The sequence below is a fragment of the Chlorocebus sabaeus genome, chromosome 24 (genome assembly GCF_047675955.1).
Source record: "Chlorocebus sabaeus isolate Y175 chromosome 24, mChlSab1.0.hap1, whole genome shotgun sequence".
Classification (NCBI taxonomy): Eukaryota; Metazoa; Chordata; class Mammalia; order Primates; family Cercopithecidae; genus Chlorocebus; species Chlorocebus sabaeus.
The window spans coordinates 9026101-9050581 of NC_132927.1; the positions used below are offsets into that span (position 1 = coordinate 9026101).

The following is a 24481-nucleotide window of genomic DNA, read 5'->3' on the forward strand; positions in this document are numbered from 1 at the left end:
GCGCTATCAGTTTGGCCTTCTGGGCCAATGTCCCCGGGGCAGGGGTTCCGCCCAGATTACCTCAGTCTCTGAAGTCACTGCTGCTCCAGCGTACCTCTGGCCTTGATGCATGAAGCTGCTCCCATCAGTGAACCAGACGAGGTCAGCGTCAGGGAGTGGGCGGTCCTGCAGGTCCTCTCGAACTCCGTGCACCTGAGCTAGTATCTCGGTGCAATCATGGAGTGGTGCGTCCAGGTCTGGGTTGGGCAGCAGCGAGGCAGGGTTTAAGGTCGTTGGGGGCAGGAAGGTTATCCTGATAGGATTTAGTAGTAGTCCTTGGTAGTGGGTGAGCCAGGCGTTACTTATCCATCGATTAGGTGGCTGTTTGAGTACACCTTCGATGGCATGTGGGGTAACGACCTGCAGGGTAACGACAAGTTTATCAGCATCTTGTACCATCAGAGCCATGGCCACAATCATTCGGAGACAAGGGGGCCACCCGGCAGCCACTGGGTCTAACTTCTTTGACAGGTAGGCAACCGGCCTCCGCCAGGGGCCTAAGTTCTGAGTAATTACCGCCTTGGCGACACCTTTACTCTCATCCACGTATAAGTGGAAGGGCTTGGTGACATCAGGCAGTCCCAGTGCAGGCGCAGAGAGTAGGGCGGTTTTGATCTGTTGGAAAGCCGACTCGGCTTCGTCTGTCCAATTAAATGGCTGCTGCCCCCGTGTTGCCTGATACAAGGGTTTAGCCAGTTCTGCGAACCCAGGTATCCATAGTCTATAAAATCCCGCCGACCTCAGGAATTCTCTCACTTGTCAGGTGGATTGTGGCCTGGGGATCTGCAGAACAGTCTGCTTCCGGGTGTCTGTTAACCAGCGCTGCCCTCCTTTTAATGTCTGGGGCTGCCTGATTTACGAAAGACATTACAACAGCTGCCTGACTTCCTGGAGCCTCTGGGTCTATGGGGGTGTACTGTCTAAAAGCTTCCATTAATCTTTCTAAGTAGGTAGCTGGGCTCTCTGTCTTTCCCTGCAGAACAGAGTATACTTTAGCCAAATTAGTGGGCTTGCGAGCAGCTGCCCGGAGACCCGCCATTAGAGTCTGGCGATAAAGGCATAGCCGTCCCCTACCTTCTGCCGTGTTGTAGTCCCACGCCGGCCTGGTCAGAGGAAAAGTCGCATTTATGAGGTCGGGGTTGGCAGTCGGTTGACCGTCGTCCCCCGGGACCAGCTTTCTAGCTTCTATCTGTATTCTCTCTCGCTCTTCCGTTGTGAACAAGATTCGGAGGAGCTGCTGACAATCATCCCAAGTGGGCTGGTGGGTGAACATGACACTATCCAGTAAAGCCATTAAATCTTTGGGGTTGTCTGAAAACCGAGCACTCTGGGTCTTCCAGTTATACAGATCACTGGTAGAGAATGGCCAGTACTGGAGCCTGGGGATTCCCATGTCATCTAGGGGTCCTATTTCCCAAAGGGGTAGAGCCACTGTGGAGTCAGGTGGCTGGGGGGAGCTAGCCCGCGAAGTGTGCCCTCGCGTCTGCCCCGCCGGCCCTTCAGAGTTACTTTCACTCTCAGCGGGTCTGTGTGGGCCAGCCGCCTCCCGTCCGCCTGCTCCCTCCCGCGGCTCAGCCCGGGGGGCGGGGGCCTGTGGCCTGGAGGGGGTTCAGTGAACAGTGGGTCCCCGCTATCAGGTAAAACAGGATGGGGGGGGCAATCGGCTGCTTGGATTTTAGCGGCTGAGCAACCAGTGCCTTACAAGGTTCAGGGGCTAATTGGAAAGGTGACAGCCAAGGAGGCGGGTTCTCAACTAGGTCCTGCCATATGAGGATATATGGGATTTGATGCAAGTGGCCCGCATGCCCAGGTAGGAAAATCTTGGACTTTACTCTAGTGATGACAGCAAGTCGGAACGTCCCTTCGGGTGGCCACCCCACATCAAAGGCAGGCCATACGGAGCAGCACAGAGTAATTAGCTTTCCCTTCCTGATCTCTATACTAAGATCATGGCCCCTCGCTCTTACATCTTTGAAATTACTTGTAAGGAGAGATAGGGGAGTGCTCTGGGTATTACCTTCCTGTACTAATTTGTAGTCTCTTCCTGTAAAGGAATATGGGTTAGAATCCCTGTAAAGGAAATCTGGCTTATTAATAATATCTAGTCGCAAGCACGCTCCAGCAGCCCGGGTCAGAATCAGCTGCTCAGATTGCAACCGCGCTCCGGCAGCACAGATCGCAAGCACTCCTGAAGCCCAGGCCCAAGTCAGCTGCTCGGATCGCAACCGCGCTCCGGCCGCACAGATCGCAAGCGCGCTCTGGTAGTCCGGGTCAGAGTCAGCTGCTCGGATCACAACCGCGCTCCGGCAGCACAGATCGCAAGTGGCTCCGGTAGCACAGATCGCAAGCGCGCTCCGGTAGCCCGGGTCAGAGTTAGCTGCTAGGATCGCAACCGCGCTCCGGCAGCTCAGATCGCAAGCGCGCACCGGTAGCCCAGGTCAGAGTTAGCTGCTCGGATCGCGATCGCGCTCCGGCAGCCCAGATCGCAAACGCGCACCGGTAGCCCGGGTCAGAGTTAGCTGCTCGGATCGCGATCGCGCTCCGGCAGCCCAGATCGCAAGCACGCACCGGTAGCCCGGGTCAGAGTTAGCTGCTCAGATTGCGATCGCGCTCCGGCAGCCCAGATCGCAATTTAGATCAGACGAGAGCCAGGGGACGTCTCCCACAGGTCTCCACTGGCCGTCCTATAGCGCATCCTCCAGGACAGCGCCAGCTCCAGTTTCAGACCTCGCGAGTCACAGATTCAGATTCAGAACAGACACAGACAAACGGAGAGGAGCCGGCTCACCTATCAGTAGATCGATCCTAGTAGATCCGTTGACCAGGGGTCTGGTGGGCTTGGGGAATCCCGGACGAGCCCACAGATGTTATGCCCAGACCGTTTGTTCCCCAAAGAAGACCACTAGAGTCCAGAGTCAAAGCCAAGCGGCAAGGATCTTTACTACAAGTTCGAACTTGGTCCCTCCATTCCACAGCATACAAGAGGGCCTCGAACAATGCGAGTGCTTGCTTTTTATAGCCCAATGTAAACAGGATATGTAAAGTTACAGGGAACAAGGTAATTCTCTCGGCTACAGCGTTACAATTGGTTAACATTATACATTTAACATTCCCTATCGGAGATCTCCCAGGTGATGTTTTTCTGAAGTTTGAAAGAAATATGGAGGAATGTGTTTGTGCTGGGCTCAGGAAGTTGGGAGATATATGGGGGATGTGACTCATTCCTTTCAGTTGGATTAAATAGTAAGACACCCAGCTCATGTCTGGAGAGTGGACAGTTGCTTTTTTATTTGAAAAGCCTTATATCAGAACTGTAAAGGGCACAGTTCCTAAACATGAGTGAACTCTATTATCTGATATAAGGCTTTTCAGGTAAACCCCCATGTTGGCAAAGCTCTCCTTGTACATTCGACTACCTCAGGATCATGCCAAGAATCTTGTGTTCTTGAAACTGAGTTTGAAAGTTGGAACCTGAAATCTATCTCACAGGAAAATTTGTATGTTAGAAAACTTCACTTGTTTACATGATGATTCACCTCTTTTCTACCAATACGCATTGTAGGTTTTAAAAAATGTAAGTTTTTATTAATGTAAGATCATTATCATAAAGGAGGGAGAAGGGTATACTTTTCCCTAAAGCAAAGGCAAGGCAAAAATTACATCCAGAGGTACAAAACTCACATGATATGTCAATTCCTGAGCAATGTCAGGGAAAAAAGTGGGGCCAGATGTTATCATTGGGGGGAAAGAATGTAGGCAACTTTGCATGTGGTTCTGTCATTGCCCTTCAAACAGATTTACCATATGGTAGAATGAAGAAAATGCCACCATTTCATTGCAGTTGGGATTTTTACAAATTCATTGGTGTTATTTTTCCCTTGAACTTTCTTTTATTTGTTTCAGTTCTATGTAATACTAAAGAGGTAAGAAAGAGAAATTCTTTTTATTTGAAAAACTCTTCCTAAATTTTTAAAAAATTCATCTTTAAACAGTCCTAAATTTAGGTACTTTCTTGAAACTCTGTGGGGAAATTCCAAGGAAACACAGAATATAGAGACTGAGAAGAAAAAAAATAAACCAGTTTTCCTATTCAGGCTCTTCTGAGTGTAATAAAAATTATAGTGTGTTGACATATAAAGCAACAGTCAAGGTAATTTATTTGTCAGTGAAAAGTAGATTATTTTTCAAGTTACTTCTAGTGAAACATTCAGAGTTGGGTGGGAAAGTAACTTTTTTCTACAGTAGATGCTTAACAACTATGAATAATGATTTGCACAAGAATTAACTTGTTTAAGAAAAACATAGCTTGATGCAAGAGATTCATCTGTTGCCACCTACCTATAATACTATCAAAACTGAAGTTACTGCACCTGAGAATTCTTTAGAAATTATGACAGTATCTAATTCTTTGATTTATTGGCACAAATATATTGCTTCTCTATAAAAAGTTTCTCTGCACACACTTAAAAGTTTCTCTACACACACTCTGACAGCAAATTTGTGGGGTTTTTTACACCAAGCCACTGTCTGCTCTCCAGACATGAGCTGGGTGTCCTACTATTTAATCCAACTTTGACACTATCTATCTGGAGTTAAGCATCAGATCCCATACGTGAAAGTGCTCAGTCCCACAAGACTGCCTTCACTTCAGATGCCAATCGTGCAAGTTCCTATCCTTCTGGCCCACAGGCTGTAAATCCCCACTTTCACTGATGTCTGTGTGAAGACACCACCAAACAGGCTTTGTGTGAGCAACAAGGCTGTTTATTTCACCTGGGTGCAGGCGTGCTGAGTCCAAAAAGAGAGTCAGCTAAGGGAGATGGGGTGGGGCTGTTTTATAGGATTTGGGTAGGTAAAGGAAAATTACAGTCAACAGGGGTGTTCTCTGGCAGACAGGGGCTGGGTGGGCGGGGGGATCACAAGGTGCTCAGCAGGGGAGCTTTTGAGCCAGGATGAGCCAGGAGAAGGAGTTTCACAAGGTAATGTCATCAGTTAAGGCAGGAACAGGCCATCTGGATGTGTAAGTGCAGGTCACAGGGGGTATGATGGCTTAGCTTGGGCTCAGAGGCCTGACATTCCTGTCTTCTTATATTAATGAGAAAAATAAAATGAAATAGTGGTAAAGTTTTGGGGTGGTGAAAATTTTTTGGAGGTGGTTTGGAGAGATAATGGGCGATGTTTCTCAGGACTGCTTTGAGCGGGATTAGGGGCGGCATGGGAACCTGGAGTGGGAGAGATTAAGCTGAAGGAAGATTTTGTGGTAAAGGGTGATATTGTGGGGTTGTTAGAAGAAGCATTTGTTGTATAAAATTATTGGTGATGGCCTCGATACGGTTTTGTATGAATTGAAAAACTAAACGGAATAAGAGAAGGAGAAAAACAGGTATTAAAGGACTAAGAATTGGGAGGGTCTAGGACATCCAATTAGAGAGTGCCTAAGGAGATTCAGCATAGCCCTGCCAGCAAAGATTATTTATTTACTTTAAGAGTTAAAAGTGGCAGTTTGGGGATAGCACCAGGAGATATCAGCTGTGATGACTTGGAAAAACAGTGTAATCCAGCAGTGTAAGCAAGAGCAGGGCATTTATAAGTAGTTGAGAATGGTGAATAGGAGTATGACTAGACAGAAGATAGTAGGGATGACAAGTTTTTGGGGCACCGTCCAAGTTGGGCTGGTGTCTGGAATGAGACTAGGGCTTAATAAAAAGGAGTGTCCATATAGGAGCTCAAATGAGCTGTACCCTGTAGCATTCTGAGGACAGGCCCAAATTCTGAGAAGGCAAAGTGGTAAAAGTATTGTCCAGTCCTTTTTAAGTTGGTGGCTGAGCTTGGTGATGTGTGTTTTTAGAGGACCATGAGTTCACTGAATACCAAGAGCCTGAGAAACTGCTTGGGTGATTTGACTAATAAAGGCCGGTCCGTTATTGGACTATATAGAGGTAGGAAGGGCAAACCGAGGAATTATGTCTGACAGAAGGGAAGAAATGACCACCATGGCCTTCTCAGACCCTGTGGGAAAGGCCTCTACCAATCCAGTGAAAGTGTCTACCTAGACCAAGAGGTATTTTAGTTTCCTGACTCAGGGCCTGTGAGTAAAGTCAGTTTGTCAGTCCTGGGCAGGGGCAAATACCCAAGCTTGATGTGTAGGGAAGGGTGGGGGACCTGAACAGTCCCTGAGGAGTAGTAGAATAGCAGATGGAACACTGAGAAGTGATTTCCTTGAGGATAGATTTCCATGATGGAAAGGAAATGAGAGGTTCTAAGAGGTGGGCTAGCAGCTTGTAACCTACATGGAAGAGGTTATGAAATGACAACAGAATAGAATGGGCCTGTGAGGCTGAAAGGAGATATTTTCCTTGGTCCAAGAACCATTTGCCTTGTGTGGGAAGAGATTGATAGATGGAAGTTTCAGTGGAGGAGTACATGGGAGTGGCCAGATGAGAAAGAGAAAAACTGCTGTGAGGGATAGAAGTTGGAACGCTAGCTGCCTTTTAGCTACCTCATCAGCATAAGCATTGTCCTGAGTGATGGGATCTGATGCCTTTTGATGGCCCTTGCAGTGAATGACTCCAGCTTCCTTTGGAAGTAGAGCTGCTTTGAGAAGCATTTTTATTAAAGAGGCATTAATGATGGAGGATCCTTGTGTAGTGAGGATCCTCTTTCAGCCCATATAACAGCATGGTGGTGCAGGATATGGAAGGCATATTTAGAGTCAGTATAAATATTGACATGTAGTCTCTTTGCAAGAGTGAGGGCCCGAGTTAAGGCAATGAGTTCAGCCTGCTGAGAGGTAGTGGAGGGGGCAGAGCGGTAGCCTCAATGATAGATGTGGAAGATAACTATAGCATAGCCTGCCTTTGCTGGTGAGTGGCGATTAGGCCTGGTGGAACTGCCATCAATAAACCAAGTGTGATCAGGGTGAGGAACAGAAAAGAAGGAAATATGGGGAAATGGAGTGAATGTCAGGTGGATCAGAGAGATAGAGTCATGGGGGTCAGGTGTGGTATCAGGAATAATGTGGGAAGCCAGATTGAAGTCCGGGCCAGGAACAATGGTAATTGTGGGAGACTCAACAAAAAGTGAGTATAGCTGAAGGAGCCGGGGAGCAGAAAGTATATGCATCAGGTGGGAGGAAGAAAATAGATTTTGGAAGTTATGAGAACTGTAGAGAGTGAGTTGAGCATAGTTTGTGATTTTGAGGGTCTCTAAAAGTATTAGGGCAGTGGCAGCCGCCGCATGCAGACATGAGGGCTATGCTAAAACAGTAAGGTCAAGTTGTTTGGCTAAAAAGGCTACAGGGCATGGTCCTGGCTCTTGTGTAAGAACTCTGGCTTGACTGAAGTAACGGGGGCTGTCTGTGAAGCCTTGTGGTAGTACAGCCCAGGTAATTTGCTGAGCCTGATGGGTGTCAGGGTCAGTCCAAGTGAAAGCGAAGAGAGCCTGGGATGAAGGGTGCAAAGGAATAGTAAAGAAAGCATGTTTGAGATCCAGAACAGAATAAAGGGTTGTGGAGGGAGGTATTGAGGATAGGAGAGTATATGGGTTTGGCACCATGGGGTAGATAGGCAAAAACAATTTGGTTGATAGGCACACATCCTTAACTAACCTGTAAGACTTGTCTGGTTTTTGGACAGGTAAAATGGGGGAATTGTAAGGAGAGTTTATAGGCTTTAAAAGGCCATGCTGTAACAGGTGAGTGATAACAGACTTTAGTCGTTTTAAAGCATGCTGTGGAATGGGATATTGGTGTTGAGCAGGGTAAGGGTGATTAGGTTTTAATGAGATGGTAAGGGGTGCATGATCGGCAGCATCAGTCTTCAGCTGCTAAGCTGAGAAGATCTGGGAAGGAGTCAGAGAGCCTTGGGCTAGAGCTTTAGGGGCTCTAGGAGTGGCTGCTGGGTGAGCTGGGCAGTCTGATTTCCAGTGGGTCCCTGCACAGATGGGACATGGCTTGGGAGGAATCCCGGGCTGTGGGCAGTCCTTGGCCCAGTGGCCAGATTTCTGGCACTTGAAGCAAGTTCCTAGGGGAGGAGGTCCTGGAGGAACCCCTGGCAGCTGCGGTTCAGGTATTTGGAAGTTCTTGTGCGCTGGAGATGTAGCTGGGGTTTGTCTCACAGTGGAGGCAAGGAATTGCAACTCAGAAACACATTGCTACTTGGCTGCCTTTCCTCTTATTATTATACACATTGAAGGCGAGTTTAATTAAGTCCTGTTTTGGGGTTTGAGTGCCGGAATTTAATTTTTGGAGTTTTATTTAATGTCAGGAGTGGATTGGGTAATAAAATGTATGTTGAGAATAAAACGGCCTTCTGGCCCTTCTGGGTGTAGGGCGGTAAAGCATCTAAGGGTTGTTGCCAGACGGGCCGTGGACTGGGCTGGATTTTTATGTTTGATGAAAAAGAGTCTAAACGCTAACTGATTTGGGAGAGGTCGGATAAAGGAAAAAGGAGCATTAACCTTGACTATGCCTTTAGCTCCAGCCACCTTTTATTTAAGAGGGAATTGCTGGGCAGGTCGGGGAGGGCTAGTCGTGGAATGAAACTGTAAACCAAACCAGACCCGGTGTGAGGAGGGGAGGTGACAAAAGGATTATAGGGTTGGGGAGCGGAGGCTGAGGACAAATTGGGACCTAACTTGGCCTGGCCAGGAGCAGCCTGGAGAGGAGGGGATAGGTCAGAGGGGTCCGCAGAAAAGAAAGATTCGGAAGACTCAGAGATGCTTGGGATTGGGACTGAAGGGACAGGCAGGAGGGAAAGAAGGAAGATTTGGGATGAGTTGCATTGGGAACAGAGACTAGGGAGAGACCAATGTGTAAAAGTGCCTGGACATCAGGGACCTCAGACCATTTGCCCATTTTATGACAAGAATTATCTAGGTCTTGTAGGATGGAGAAATCGAAAGTGCCGTTTTCTGGCCATTTAGAGTCATTATCAAGTTTGTATTGGGGCCAAGCAATATTGCAGAAGAAAATGAGGCTTTTAGGTTTTAGATCATGCAAGAGTGAAAAGATTTTAAGTTCTTGAGAACACAGACTAAGGGAGAAGAAGGAGGAATGGAGGGTGGAAGGTTGCCCATAGTGAAGGAGGCAAGTTTAAAGAGAAGGGTAGAGACACGGAGAGAAGGGGTGGGGGGTGCTTGCCCCCCAGGAAAGTGGAGAAGGGGTAGAGACATGGAGAAAAGGGATGGGGGGTGCTTGCCACCCAGAAAAGCGGTGCTTGCCGCTAAGGGTGAAGGACCAAGGCAGGCGTCCCCGTGTGGTCAGACACCTCTGAAATGTGGGTGAATAATCAGGCAGGCGTCCCTGCGTGATTAAACACCAAGGAGAGACTGTCTTCCTGAGTCCGTGACCGGTGCCGGAGTTTTGGGTCCATGGAAAAAACGCGTCTCCTTTGTCTCCTCATGAAGTTTATTTATAGGAAAGGAATGGAAATTCGGAGACCTGACACCCACAACCCTTCCTTAGGTTATTCTAACCATAACTTGCTAGAATTGCTCTAAGAGCTCAAGCAAACACCTTACTTACATTTACCAGTTTATTTAAAGATACAACTCAGGAAAAGCCAGATGTAAAAGAAATGAAGGACCTGCCTTGGTCCTTCACCCTTAGCGGCAAGCACCGCTTTTCTGGGGGGCAAGCACCCCCCATCCCTTTTCTCCATGTCTCTACCCCTTCTCCACTTTCCTGGGGGGCAAAGCTTCCACGTTTCTCCAGGTACACTACCCACCTAGCATCTCCAGGTATTCTGCAACCTAGAAGCTCATCAAATCTCTTTGTTCAAGGGTAGTTACAATTTTCATCTCTAGCCCTACCCCTCCCTTTTCCAGAGGTCCTTAGGTAGAGCAGAAAGTTCCAGCCCTCTAATCACTTGGTCTTTCTGGTGACCACCCCCAACCTGAGGCTATCTCAGGACCCTGCCCTAAATTTTCTCATTAGCATAAACTCAGTTGTGATCAAAAGGGGCCATTATGAATAACAAAAGGTATTCTATCACTTAGGAAATTCCAAGGGCTTTAGGGGCTCTGTGCCAGAGAACTGGGACAAAGACCAAATATATTTCCTATTATACCACAGCTTCTTAATCAAAATAGCACTTAGATAGGCAGCCCCTCCAGGGAAACTGAAGTTACAGTAAGAAAAGGAAGAAAAGAAACCCTTATTTTTTTGTATTGCTCTTTCTTCTTGGAAGTCCTTCCTACAACTTCACAATCACCCTGTTTATAGAACATTCAAGGTCTTTGCAACTTATTCTTCACATATAAAATCAAATTCAAAAGTGATAGGTTTTTTGTTTTTTGTTTTTTTGCCTGGGGTGGTGGTTATGAGAATTGAGATGGGCTATGGTGCTTTGAGGTAGAGGTATTAGAACAATTGAAGAGTTTCCTGTACATTCTATGACCTCTGTGGTTTCTCGGCTTCTGTTCTCCTTCCAAGACTGGTGCTAGGACAAACAAGGTGTTGAACAGTACCTGATAGGGCCACACTCCTAATTTCAATTCAAATTTTACCAGAGAACCTGGACTTTTCCAGGCTACTCTCTAGCACATCCTGTACTTGTTTCCTGATGCACTGGCCTCTAGCACCTGCCCTCTCTAAGGTTACAAATGATTTTTTTTGTTTATTCAGTGGCTTTCCCTTAATTCACATAAAGTTAATCATTTTAAAGTGAGCAGTTCTGTGGTGTTTAGTACACTCACCATGTTGTGCAACCACCACTTCTACTTCCAAACGTTATCTCCAAAAGGAAACCCCAGGCCTGTGAAGCAGTTGCATCCCATTCCTCCCTCTGTACCCCTAGGCCCTGGCAACTACCAGTCTCATTCATCTCTGCAGATTTACCTATTCTGGATATTTTACATAAATGGAATCATACAATATATGACTTTATCATGTGTGGCTTCTTTCATGAAACATGTTTTTGAGGCTATTAGCTTTTATAACTGAGAGTTTGCACCAGTTTGAAAGTCAGGGATTTTCCAGGTGATTTTGCCACAGCACAGTTTACCCTCAGAACCTTTCTCCAGATCCCCAGATCTCTTCAACAGTTCATGAGACAACAGGCAAGTCTTTTTACTTTTTTCCTCCAGATCACTCAGTAAATTTTTCCTTTCTTACTTTTTTATTTTTTAGAGATAGGATCTCACTGTGTCATCCAGGCTGGAATGCAGTGGTGCAATCATAGCTCACTGCAGCTTTGAGTTCCTGGGCTCAAGAAGTCCTCCCGCCTCAGCCTTACGAGTAGCTGGGACTACAGGCATGTGCCACCATGCCTAGGCAATCAGTAATCATTTTTTAAGAACCTGCTTTATGCCAGGCACTATTTTAAGTACTGGGGCTCTGGTGGAGACAGGACAGTGAGAGCCCCTGTCCTCATGAAGTTTATTTATAGGAAAAAAACCCCTGCTTCCCATCACTGGACTCCCTTTTGTCCCTGATCCCTTTTGAGAACAAAGGCAATTTTTAGTGTTATAAAACTTACTTTAAAACAACATCTAATGGATTTTTCATTTTCAACTATTTCAGAATTATCTGTGTAGTCAAGACTAGGAAATGTGTCCACGTCAGTACTCATTTTAGTGAGATTTGTGAGATGACTTTGGATTTTACTTGTCCGTTTTGAGTTTCTGATCAGCTTTGTTATTGAAAAAGAGCATTCACTAGAACAGTTTTTGATCATTAGTGTGAGATAGACTTTCAAAGCGTTTTCTGAGCTGAGACAAGTTACTTTAACATTATTGTCAATCTGATAGATAGCGAGCAGGATTTGATTGCTCTAATGTGTCAGTTGTGATAGAATTTCACAGACAATGGACTTGCCTTTTTTTAAAAAAAGGTTATTTTCAGGAAATAGAAAGTCCTTGAGCTATGCCTTGCTGAGGACTGGGCAAGTGTCTTTTCTCGTTTGGTTATCTTTATGGGATAAGTCCAGCTAGGATATGAAAAAACAAATGTATCACCTCATTTATAGTGCAGCAGAGGTGAGTAAGGGGCCTAATCAGTGTTTTGTTTGTTTGTTTGTTTGTTTTTTGAGACAGAGTCTCGCTCTGTCACCCAGGCTAGAGTGCAGTGGCACAATCTTGGCTCACTGCAAGCTCTGCCTCCCAGGTTCACACCATTCTCCTGCCTCAGTCTCCGGAGTAGCTGGGACTACAGGCGCCCGCCACCACGCCTGGCTAATTTTTTGTATTTTAGTAGAGATGGGGTTTCACGGTGTTAACCAGGATGGTCTCGATCTCCTAACCTCATGATCCGCCCGCCTTGGCCTTCCAAAGTATCAGTGTTTCTTTCATCGACTCTTTGGTCATACCAAAGAGATTAGTAAACCAACCTCCAGTCTTAAACACTGTTACGGTTATTTAGGATTCAGCCTTACTATCCTCTCCTCACTTCAGCAGAGGGAATGTATGCTGATAGCTGCCAGTCATTGCACCCCTACTAGGTACCAGGCTCTCCCCATAGGACTTTACATACATTTTAGTAATTTAAAGCTCCCAACAATCTATAAGGTAGATAGAGTGTACTGTTAATACAAATTGTCTGACGTTAATACAAATTGTCCCAGATAAACAAATGATGGAACTGAGGCATATAGAAGTTAAATAACTTGTCCAGGATCACACAGCTAACATATGGGAGGGCTGATCCAGGATTCAAACCCAAACCTGTATGAGTACCTCCTCCAGTTGCAAAATGGCTGATAAACGTGGAACATTATTCTTTTTATCCTAATTTCTATTTTCTTCTATATTTTTTTCTTGCTAACTCTGAATCCATTCTCTGCTCAATAAGAGGCAGAGTATTACAAACTCAGAGTTCCCTTAAAAGTTATCTTTCCATTTTCAGAGATGGAAGCAGCTGTTTGTCATTATTCTTATATGGTTTGTTTGTTTGTTTGTTTGTTTGTTTGGAGACAGGGTGTTGCTCTATTGCCCAGGCCGGTGTGCAGTGGCATGATCATGGCTGACTGCAGCATTGAACTCCTGGCCTCAAGTAATCTTCTGCCTCAGCCTCCAGAGCAGCTAGGACAACAGGCACATGCCACCATGACTGGCTATTTTAAAAAATTTTTACATTGAGACAGTGTCTCACTATGTTTCCTGGACTGGTCTCAAACTCCTGGGCTCAAGCGATCCTCCTGCCTCAGCTTCTCAAAGTGCTGGAATTACAAGCAGGAGCCACTGTACCTGCCCTGCTTTTGTTTTTGTTTTTATAAAATTTCTACCTAAGTCTAATTTAGGAAGATAATTATGTAACTAATGCTCAGACACTTTGGTTTTAGGTTCAGGGTTGGGGGGTACCAAAAAAAGCAGAGTAAATATATGAACATTGGCATTTCCCCTGGTTTAAATTGATTATCTATCTGGAGCTATATGTTATGTTCTTCCACCTCTCCATCACCCCCTCAAACCTGTGTGTTCTGCTTTTTCACCCTGGGGTAAATATATACATCTTTATTCAATTACAGTTACTGCTGTTTATGTTGTTGTCACTTTTATGTGTTCGTTATTGTTGTGTTCTACTTTTCTCCAGATAAATCTCTCCTTCCTGGTTTTTGCATGTGGTGCTGCCCAATAAATTCCTGGATCTAGAATAAACAGGGAGACACATATTACAAGACCTCCTTAATGGTTCTGCGCATTCTGAGTACCAGAAGTGCAACTGTAACATTCAGTTCATCCTAGTCTTTTTGAGATTTTTTAGAAAAAAATCTTTCAAAAGATGCAACTTTTTAAAGGAAATTAAAGTTATCCAGAGGCAGCTATATCAGTTCTTTATTAGGTTATTGTTTTGTAGACTGTCAAGTTCCTTTATCTTTACTCTTTAGCTAAATACCACCATTTAAGTTAAAATTTTAAGAAAATCCTGGAAATGCAATCATGGGAGACCTAACTCAATTAAAGCCGTATACATGCAGAGGGTGTTAACTGAGATGTGTATTACCTGCCACAGTTGGAATCTTGGTTCTTTCTTCTTTTTTGTCGTCATCATCATCATTTCTCCAGCTACTTTTATTACTTTCTTTGTATATGTTGTGCTAATGTAAATAAAATGCTTCTAAGTACAAAAATAATGAAATAAACTAGCATTATTTAATTCCATTTGTTTCTTGAGCAGATCTGTATAGGTAGGGGGGTGTGTGTGTGTATGTGTGTGTGTAATTATTTATATAATGCCTTGGTTTGGGCCAAAATTCTGTACCCATGCAGCAAGTTTATGAATAGAAGACCCTTGCATGAATTAATTCAGAATTATTTCTGGAATTGCAGGCTGTCTTTTGGAACCTCATTTACTACTTTCTATTCATTTGGTCTCATTCAAATACTCTTAGATTTTGTCTAAATTCATTTAGATTTATCACTATAGCAAAGACAGAAACATTGTGCCTTTGAAAAAAAAGTACCAAATAGTTCCTCTGGGAAAACAACAACAACAAAAACAAATGTTTGATTAGCTTGAGCATTATTGGTTATGTTGGGCTATCATCAAAGAGAGCATTCAACCAAATAATTTTCCCATCAGTTACATCTTTGTATATGCAAATCTTTTTTTCTGAAAGAGAACTTTTTTAGTTATATAAATATTCTAATGTCTTTCTTGGAAACTTTTCCCACTTTCTTGCCCCAGGGGTATATTTTATGGTTGACGTTAAATCCTGAGGAAATGGAGATTTTATTGAAAATATTGACAGAATTTAATCCACAACAGGAAGGGAGTGAGTGAGGGCAGAGTGAGTAGCACTTCTTTAATATGAAAAAAATTTAAAGTCTAAAGTGAATGATTTTCTAATGAATCCTGTCAGATATTTCCTGGAATTGACATACAAAAAAATTTCAGAAATCACAATAAATATAAGAGGTTTATAAGAGGAGAGAGTTAAGAAAAGAACAATATTACATCCAAAAGTTTCATCTTTTCCTATGGAAACTTTCCACTCCAACTACAGCTATTTGTCAGTGTTCCTTCCCCACCACACACACACAGATACCAAAATCCTCAGATGCCCACATCCCTGATATAAAATGGTTTATTATTTGCGTATAATCTATGGTCATCCTCTTTACTTTAAATCATCTCTAGATTACTTACGTAGTTCATACAATGCCTGTGTATCACTTGACACAGGGAAAATTTAAGTTTTTCTTTCTGTAACTGAAATTTTTTTTTACAAATATATTTGATCTGCAGTTGGTTGAATTCGTGAATTTGGAACCCATGGATATGGAGGGCCAACTATACTTTATTGAGCAAAGGAATTTTTTCCTTTAGGTGCTGCTATAAGCTTTATAGTTTCTTAGGCTTGAATTCGTAAAGCCATAAAGGCAGCATTTGGTCAGAAAACGACTGTGTCATGGAAGATGAGTCTGAGTTGCAGGCGTCACTTGGGCTTAGCTCCCAGCCCATCCAGATGGCACAATTCCCACTTCTCCATGTGAGCCCCTAGGTTTGGGATCCTTGTGGAAAATCTGTGCTGCTAAATGTTAAAGTCAACCACAGAGTTACAAAAAGAGCTCCTTTGAAAGACTGATTCAATTATTTATTATCACTCTCAGAGTACAGTGTCAGGCAAGATAGTATTTGAAATTAATATACTATTTGATCAGACTGATTGATTGTTCCTACAGCTGAAGATTTTAACATTCATTAGCCACACTAACTGGTCATTAGTACTTCCTTTATCAGCAAGCAAAGAATAAACAGAAACTCTAATAAAAATTCATCACAGTGAATGTACTCCATACCTAAGCCACTATGATGATTGCTGGGTACTAGATTAACTGCTGTAACATTGGCAGTGGGAAAGATTTCTCTTAGAAAATTTAAAAATATCCCTTAATTAATGTTTACCTTGTAATTGGACTCTTAAACTTAAGTAGGCTATACAGATAATCTCTTACATACCCAGTATAGTAAAGTGCGAATGGGTATTTTATACTTAATGTGTTTGTGTGGTACCCTTTAACTATTAGTTTCAGGAAGGATTGAGGGCTTCTTAGGAAAGTTTTGCTAATGTGCTGCAGGTAAAGCTTTTCCCCCACTACTGAGGAATAAAAGCATCATGGACTGTTTTTCAACCAGTTAAAATAATTCTGACGTTAATACAAATATGCTAGCCTGTTATGCTGTGTGATACCTGTCTCTTTCTACCATGTCGTGAATCCCTTGTGGTTTTAATAGCAAATTGGAAGGTGTGATGTGAAGAAGAGAATGAAGCAGACAGAGGAAACCCTTTATGAATTGACTCAAGACCACACTAGAGCGATTCTGCATGTATTAAGAATTATAGCTACTGGCTGGATGTGGTGGCTCACACCTGTAATCTCAGCACTTTGGAAGGCCGAGGTGGGAGGATCACTTGAATCCAGGAGTTCAAGACCAGCCTGGACAACATAGTCACACCCTGTCTCTAAAAAAAATAAAAATTAGCCAGGTGTGGTGGCACACACCTGTAGTCTCAGCTACTTGGGAGGCTAAGGTGGAAGGATTGTTTGAGCCTGGGAGGTTGAGACTGCAGTGAGCCATGATTACACTACTGCACTCCAGCCTGAGCTACAGAGCAAGACTGTGTCAAAAATATATATATATATATATCTCCACCTAATACTGCCTGCCTCCTCAGCACTTCGCAATTACTAGCTTATTTAATACTCAGAATGATCTCAAAAAATTGATAATGCTATCCCCATTTTACGGGCAATGAGACTGTTGCTCAGAAAGGTTAAGCAACTTGCCCAAGGTCATGCATATGGTAAGCAGCAAAGTCAGCCCTTCAACCAGTCTGCAAGTTCTAGTGCCATACTCATCTGCTTGGCTACCCTACATAAGCATAAGCTGAACTTTAGAAGTTCTGTTTGTGTTTCTGTCTGTAGGTGAGCCCATCAAGGCCTGCATTGTGTATATATATATAAAACATCTTATCTTTCTTGGCTCTAGCATGAATTCAGACAGCTGGAGAGCAAGTAAGGACAGTAAAGGAATTTGAACAGAGTCCAGGAGTCCAGTCAGCTACTCTGTCCCAGAATATGTCAAGCTCTATCTAAACAGATGCAGAGCCAAGAAGTCCAAGGAAACATCAAGGGTCCCAACTGGGCAGGCAGAGGGCAGCATAAGGGAATCTGGGCTACTTCATCCTGGAGTGGTCAGGAAAGTCTTCACATACTTATTCTGGGGCTGGTGTGGGCTGGAGTGAGAGGTTCCTGTCTATAAGAAATAGGGGCAGGACTAACAGTAGTGAGCCAAGTTAACAAGGACCAAAGTGAAATCTCTGTCACAGAGAGAGACTGGAAAAGAAAGGGACTGAGAGAACTTTGACTAAGAAATTGCCCTGGAGCATTCAGGGTCTAGGAAGATACAGGTAAGGGAAACAGTCAAGTATTGCTAATCTTATGTCTGATTGGGAGCAGCACCACGATCTGAAAAGACAGGTACCTGAACAGGAACACAGAGGAAGGGGTACACAGTCATGTGCCTCTGGCCCATGAAATGCTGTACATGGTAGCTACAACTCTAAGTCCCCAGGCAAAAGCTGCTTAAAATGGAGAACCCATGAATAGAGGCAAGAAGGAGTTTGCCATGTGTGGCTGCAGATAGTATTCTACTGTGGACTCCAGAACTAAAATAGGATCAGTGTGAATGTACCTTAGGAGATGTCATAGGCTGTACTCTTTTTACCTTCATTCACCTGATAGTTTTCACTGTATCCAAGATTAAAAATGTAGATAAATCAATAGGAAATGGCTAATTCCATAAATTATAATTTGACAATAATAATCATATGTTTTAGTCTATGTTGTTGCTTTCAACAAATTACTATTGATCAAAAAGCCTATTTCAGTAAATTTTGGGTGTTATTTCAGAGAGGAATAGAGCTGATAATTAGGTTATCTTTCAAGTCCATGCTTGGGGCAGTTTTCTTTCCTGAGTCTTCCAAGAGATTTTCGATGGATAAAATTTTCATGCTTGTGTTCCCTAATTCTTTCGTTTCTTTTTTTCTTTCTCTCACACAGGAGACTTTGAATGTGATTGATCCTGGCTTGATGGACCTAAACGGGATGAGTGAGGATGCCCTGGAATGGGATGAAATGGACATAAGTAACAAGTTAATTAGTCTGAATGAGGAATCAAATGACCTTGATCAGGAACCCCAACCTGTCATCCCTTCCTTGAAGCTTGGAGAGACAAGTAATGAGGACCCTGGTTATGACGAGGAGGCTGATAACCATGGGGGATCTCAGTATGCCTCAAATATTACTGCCCCCTCCAGTCCACACATTTACCAGGTGTACAGCCTCCACAATGTTGAACTCTATGAAGACAACCACATGCCATTTCTGAAAAACAATCCAAAGGTTACTGGCATGACACAGCCTAATGTTTTAACTAAGAGTCTCAGTAAAGACTCTTCATTTTCATCTACCAAATCTTTGCCAGATCTTCTAGGCAGTTCCAATTTGGTAAAGCCCTGCGCATGTCATGGAGGAGACATGAGCCAGAATTCAGGCAGTGAGAGTGGAATTGTCAGTGAAGGAGACACAGAAACCACTACCAACTCTGAAATGTGCTTGCTCAATGCAGTGGATGGGTCCCCAAGTAACCTTGAAACTGAACATCTGGACCCACAAATGGGAGATGCAGTTAATGTGTTAAAGCAAAAATTTAAAGATGAGGGGGAATGCATTAAGCTTCCAAATAGCTCTCAGTCGTCCATTTCACCAGTGGGTTGTGTAAATGGAAAAGTTGGAGATTTAAACAGTGTTACCAAACATACCCCTGATTGTTTGGGAGAAGAATTACAAGGAAAACATGATGTGTTTACATTTTATGATTACTCATACCTCCAAGGATCAAAACTCAAGTTACCAATGATAATGAAACAGTCACAAAGTGAAAAAGCACATGTGGAGGATCCCCTGCTTCGTGGTTTTTATTTTGATAAAAAATCATGCAAATCTAAACATCAGACTACAGAGTTACAACCAGATGTACCTCCCCATGAAAGGATTTTGGCAAGTGCATCTCATGAAATGGATCGCATTTCATATAAAAGTGGCAATATAGAAAAGACATTCACTGGCATGCAGAATGCCAAACAGCTCTCCCTTTTATCTCGTAGTTCATCTATTGAGTCCCTTTCTCCAGGGGGTGATTTATTTGGATTGGGCATCTTTAAAAATGGCACTGACAGCCTCCAGCGAAGTACTTCTTTAGAAAGTTGGTTGACATCCTATAAAAGCAATGAAGATCTTTTTAGCTGTCACAGCTCTGGGGATATAAGCGTGAGCAGTGGCTCAGTTGGTGAACTAAGTAAAAGAACATTAGATCTCCTGAATCGTTTGGAGAATATCCAGAGCCCCTCAGAGCAAAAGATAAAGCGAAGTGTTTCTGATATCACTCTTCAAAGCACTTCCCAAAAGATGTCTTTTACTGGCCAGATGTCATTGGACATAGCATCTTCTATCAATGAAGACTCAGCGGCATCTCTAACAGAACTTAGCAGCAGTGACGAGCTCTCTCTTTGCTCAGAGGATATTGTGTTACACAAGAACAAGATCCCGGAATCGAATGCATCATTCAGGAAGCGTCTGACTCGTTCAGTGGCTGATGAAAGCGATGTCAATGTCAGCATGATTGTTAATGTCTCTTGCACCTCTGCTTGCACTGATGATGAAGATGACAGTGACCTGCTCTCCAGCTCTACCCTTACCTTGACTGAAGAAGAGCTGTGCATCAAAGATGAGGATGACGACTCCAGTATTGCAACAGATGATGAAATTTATGAAGACTGCAACTTGATGTCAGGGCTAGACTATATAAAGAATGAATTACAGACGTGGATTAGGCCAAAATTGTCTTTGACAAGAGAGAAGAAAAGGTGCAATGTCAGTGATGAGATGAAGGGCAGTAAAGATGTGAGTAGCAGTGAGATGACCAATCCCTCTGATACTCTGAATATTGAGGCCCTTCTAAATGGCTCTGTAAAACATGTCTCTGAAAATAATGGAAACGGTAAGAATTCATCTCATACCCATGAGTTAGGGATAAAGGGTGAAAATAAGAAAACTGTTTTCAAAGTTAATAAAGATCCATATGTGGCTGACATGGAAAATGGCAATATTGAAGGTATTCCAGAAAGGCAAAAGGACAAACTGAATGGGACTTCAAAGGTGTCAGAAAATCTTGGTTCAAATGGGAAGGAGATTTCAGAGAGTGAGCATTGTAAGTGTAAAGCACTTATGGATAGTTTAGATGATTCAAATACTGCTGGCAAGAAATTTGTTTCCCAAGATGTTAGACATCTTCCAAAGAAATGTCCAAGTCACCACCATTTTGAAAATCAAAGCACTGCTTCTACCCCCACTGAGAAGTCATTCTCAGAACTGGCTTTAGAAACCAGGGTTAACAACAGACAAGACTCTGATGCGCCGAAATCATCTGATGATGCACCGAGTATGGCTGGAAAATCTGCTGGTTGTTGCCTAGCACTTGAAGGAAACGGAACAGAGGAAAATGCTTCTATCAGCGACATTTCCTGTTGCAACTGTGAGCCAGATGTTTTCCATCAAAAAGATGCCGAAGATTGTTCAGTACACAACTTTGTTAAGGAAATCATTGACATGGCTTCAACAGCCCTAAAAAGTAAATCTCAACCTGAAAACGAAGTGGCTGCTCCTACTTCATTAACTCAAATCAAGGAGAAAGTGTTGGAGCATTCTCACCGGCCCATCCAGCTGAGAAAAGGAGACTTTTATTCATACTTATCTCTCTCATCTCATGACAGTGATTGTGGGGAGGTCACCAGTTACATAGAAGAAAAAAGCAGCACTCCATTGCCGCTAGACACTACCGACTCGGGCTTAGATGACAAGGAAGACATTGAATGCTTCTTTGAGGCCTGTGTTGAGGGTGACTCTGATGGAGAGGAGCCTTGTTTCTCTAGTGCTCCCCCAAATGAATCTGCAGTTCCCAGTGAAGCTGCAGTGCCACTACAAGTAACAGCATGTTCTTCTGAGTTCGGTGATAGTTCTCTTTTAGCTGATGATGCAGATACAGTGGCTCTTTCAAGTCCTTCCTCTCAGGAAAGAGCTGAGGCTGGAAAGGAAGTGAATGGTTTGCCCCAAACTTCCAATGGCTGTGCAGAAAACTTAGAGTTTACTCCTTCAAAGCTTGACAGTGAAAAGGAAAGTTCAGAAAAACCAGGTGAATCTGGAATGCCAGAAGAACATAACGCTGCTTCAGCCAAATCTAAAGTTCAAGACCTCTCCTTGAAGGCGAATCAGCCAACAGACAAGGCTGCATTGCATCCCAGCCCCAAAACTTTAACCTGTGAAGAAAATCTTCTAAACCTTCATGAAGAACGACATAGAAGTATGCATAGGTAGAATGTACCCCCTCCCCAAGCATGAAAATCATCTCACTGAAAGGTACGTATAGTCCTCGTGCCATATATGTATTTAAAATATTGAGTTCAGGTCAGCAAAACCATGGTAAGAGAAAAGGCTAGTCAGAATGACCAATTATGGCAGACAGTTATCTAAATAAGACATTTAGATAGAAGAAATGCTTCCAACAATGAAAGTAACTGTGAAGCAAAAGAAAAAACAAGCAAACAAACAAACAAACAAAAAACAGGGAAAATTGACATTCTTAGTGACATTATCTTTATTACATCATTCTGGCAAGAATACAAAATTTGAGGAAGTAGTTGAACAATTTAAGGCCTCAAATTCTTCCATTGAGGGAGAATGAAAAGGTTATCCAAATCGCAATTATACTCCATGATCAAAATGCACACACAGTAACAATACCCTCCACTTCAGCTTCTTGCACAGAGAGCTGTCCGTTCTCTTCAGTGCTTGGATATGAACAATGATTAGGCTAAAGGCTGCGTCTCCTGATTTGGCCCTTCCTTTTATGCTTCTGTCTAATGTAACTATCATCACATTTGCTTCCCCAGTGGAAGACTGTGCTGTCACAACTCCTAATCATGGCCACATCTAAGGATTCAAACAGGAGGGGAAAGTTGGTGTTAAAGAAGAGGCTCTTATTTATCCACACACAGATTGAGAACAGGCGCAGAAAGCAAATGCAGAAAGAATACATGACAAGTTAATGGCGTTTTCATAAAAACAGAATTTTTGAATTTTGCCTGAAGGTGACAGGCTGATTTTCATCAAATTTTTTAAGAAAGTCATTCCACTCTTCATATTTAATAAGACAGCTATTGATCGATAATTCCAGGATGATGATGTGTCTCTAAAAGTGACACAAAGATTCTGTTATTTCCCATTTTTAAGCCCCAGTGATGAATATGCTTTCTCAATCAAGTTTAAAGAAGAAAATTTGAGCTTTCAAATGTGAGAGTCATATTTCACCCAAGTGTGAGGTACCTAATGCCACCTCCACCCCCCACTCCAGAAGCTTAATGCCGTCACCTAAACTCGTGCTATAGGAAATGAATTACAGAAGCAATCTGCCCTAATTTGTTAACTTATTCAAATAACAGTTATTATACTTAACTATGCTAAAGATTATCTTTTTTGTGGCAGATTGTTTATTTTTTGATGAGCCTAATTACTGATTTTCTAAAAGTAATTTACATTTATTACAAATACATCTTTTAAAATGTGACAGATAAATGTTGTTCCCATAATGTATTATGAAAAAAGTTACTATTTAAAAACACATTATTTAATTTGAAAGATGAATGGCAAACATCATTATTTTTTTCCTGCAACACCTGTGCCCTAAGCTTATTAAAATGTGTGATTCTGTGTAGAGCTGGTAGAAATGGGGACTAAGGGGGGCATCTATACCATATATACCCTAAAAATAAACTCAGTATGCAAAATTGAAGGACGGCCTCCCACTTACTAATATAGCTCAACTAATTTTCTGTGTTTCAGACTCTATTTACAATTGGCTGCAAGTGAGAACAAAAGTAGGAGAGAGAGAATGTATTTTCTGTGAAACATGTCCACCCTATAATCACATTCTCCATCAGTATGCAGTAAAACTGACCATTAAGGGAGAGTAACTGCAATTCCATAAGCTGCTTCAAAACAAGTTCTATTAGAACGGATTGTACTGCTGGCTCTGCCAACCTCCGCAGAAGGGCTGGTAGAGCCTGGCTGATTTTGTTTTCTGAAAGGGGATAAAGGCTTGAAAGCAACACCACTCTGAGCATGACATCATGTGACTGTGACCCTCAAGTCACCAGTCATGCTGAGATCTGGAGCTCCAGAAGCTCTGGCACTGGAGAAGCCTTTGCGATGCACTCTCCCTTTTTTGATCCTCTGGGAATTTCTTCTCTCTCTTACATAGAATTGAAATGAAATGTAAATGATGAGCAGCTCCATCTTTAGACTTAGAGGAAGTGAATGTGCTGATGGATCTCTGTAACCCTCACATTTTACAAGCAGGGACAGTGTAAAACTAGCAGCCAGCCCGCCTGCCAGTCAGCAATATTTTTTGTTAAGCCCCGTTGATGTCTGGCCTTATCTCGGGCAAAGGGAGAAACAGCCAGATTTTACTTCTGCAGAACTCACATCGCCCCCAAGTGACTTGTTATAGGCCTAGAGCTATTTAAATAGCCATATTTACTGGTCCTATTTGGGATTTTTTTTTTTTTCAGTATCATGTGGACAAAACATCTGGATGCCTGAATTTTTTACCAGACGTTAGCATTGGATAACTGAGTATAAATAGTCACATAATTGTTAAAATACTATCAACCAGGACAAGTTATTTAATCTCAAAATGTTGATATGCCTTCAGTATTTAATATCAAGAATACATAGTAAAATTGTTTGATAAATATGAGGTTTCATGTCTACAAGAGTCTAATTGTTGTCATTGTTCTTTCTACAAGTTCAGAAAAAGAAAAAGAAAAAACTGCTTTTTAAAGTCATTTGAAAACCATCCGTTGTCATGCTCTTTTTATCAGGACAGTAAAATTCACCAAATTCCACTTGCTGTTTTTTTTTTTTTTTTCCAGAACTAAGTTTTAAGATGATGAAATGATTATAATGCCATCCAGAAGAGATATAACTTAGAATAGCAGATAGAGTTTGCATCAGTAACAAAAAATGTTTTTCAGATTTTCAAAGGTTTTTTATTTACTGTGTTCCAATGAAAAACCCACTGAAACTGCTTGAGAAGTTTTAACATGATCTAACAGTATGCATTTGCACTGATTTCCAGGCATACTGCTGTGCTTTTCACTATTTTCATTTATGTGTCATGTTTCTATAAAAATAGAGAGGTCAGTTACAGCAGATCACATCAAAGGAAAGGTAACTGGAAAGATCCAGATCTTTCTGCCTAATTTGGAGGAAGTACATAATGTATGTCTGTAGTGCCTCCTAGGACCTGCCTAAGAGATGTACTTTGCACTAATCTTTTTGCTGTATTCTGACAGTTATTTCTTCATAATCCTCATCATAAGCC

The 24481-nt window shown here is 42.7% G+C and overlaps 1 protein-coding gene across 3 annotated transcripts in view; it reads left to right on the forward strand.

The window, feature by feature from the left end:
• Positions 1 to 24481, forward strand: part of AKAP6 (A-kinase anchoring protein 6) — a 636231-nt gene that overhangs the window by 601888 nt on the left and 9862 nt on the right. For all 3 annotated transcript variants that reach the window (XM_073010910.1, XM_073010912.1, XM_073010911.1), the window contains one exon: positions 18043 to 21456. In XM_073010910.1, coding sequence (XP_072867011.1) covers positions 18043 to 21414 — 3372 coding nt within the window. In that variant the 3' untranslated portion in view covers positions 21415 to 21456. The remainder of the gene's footprint in view (positions 1 to 18042; positions 21457 to 24481) is intronic.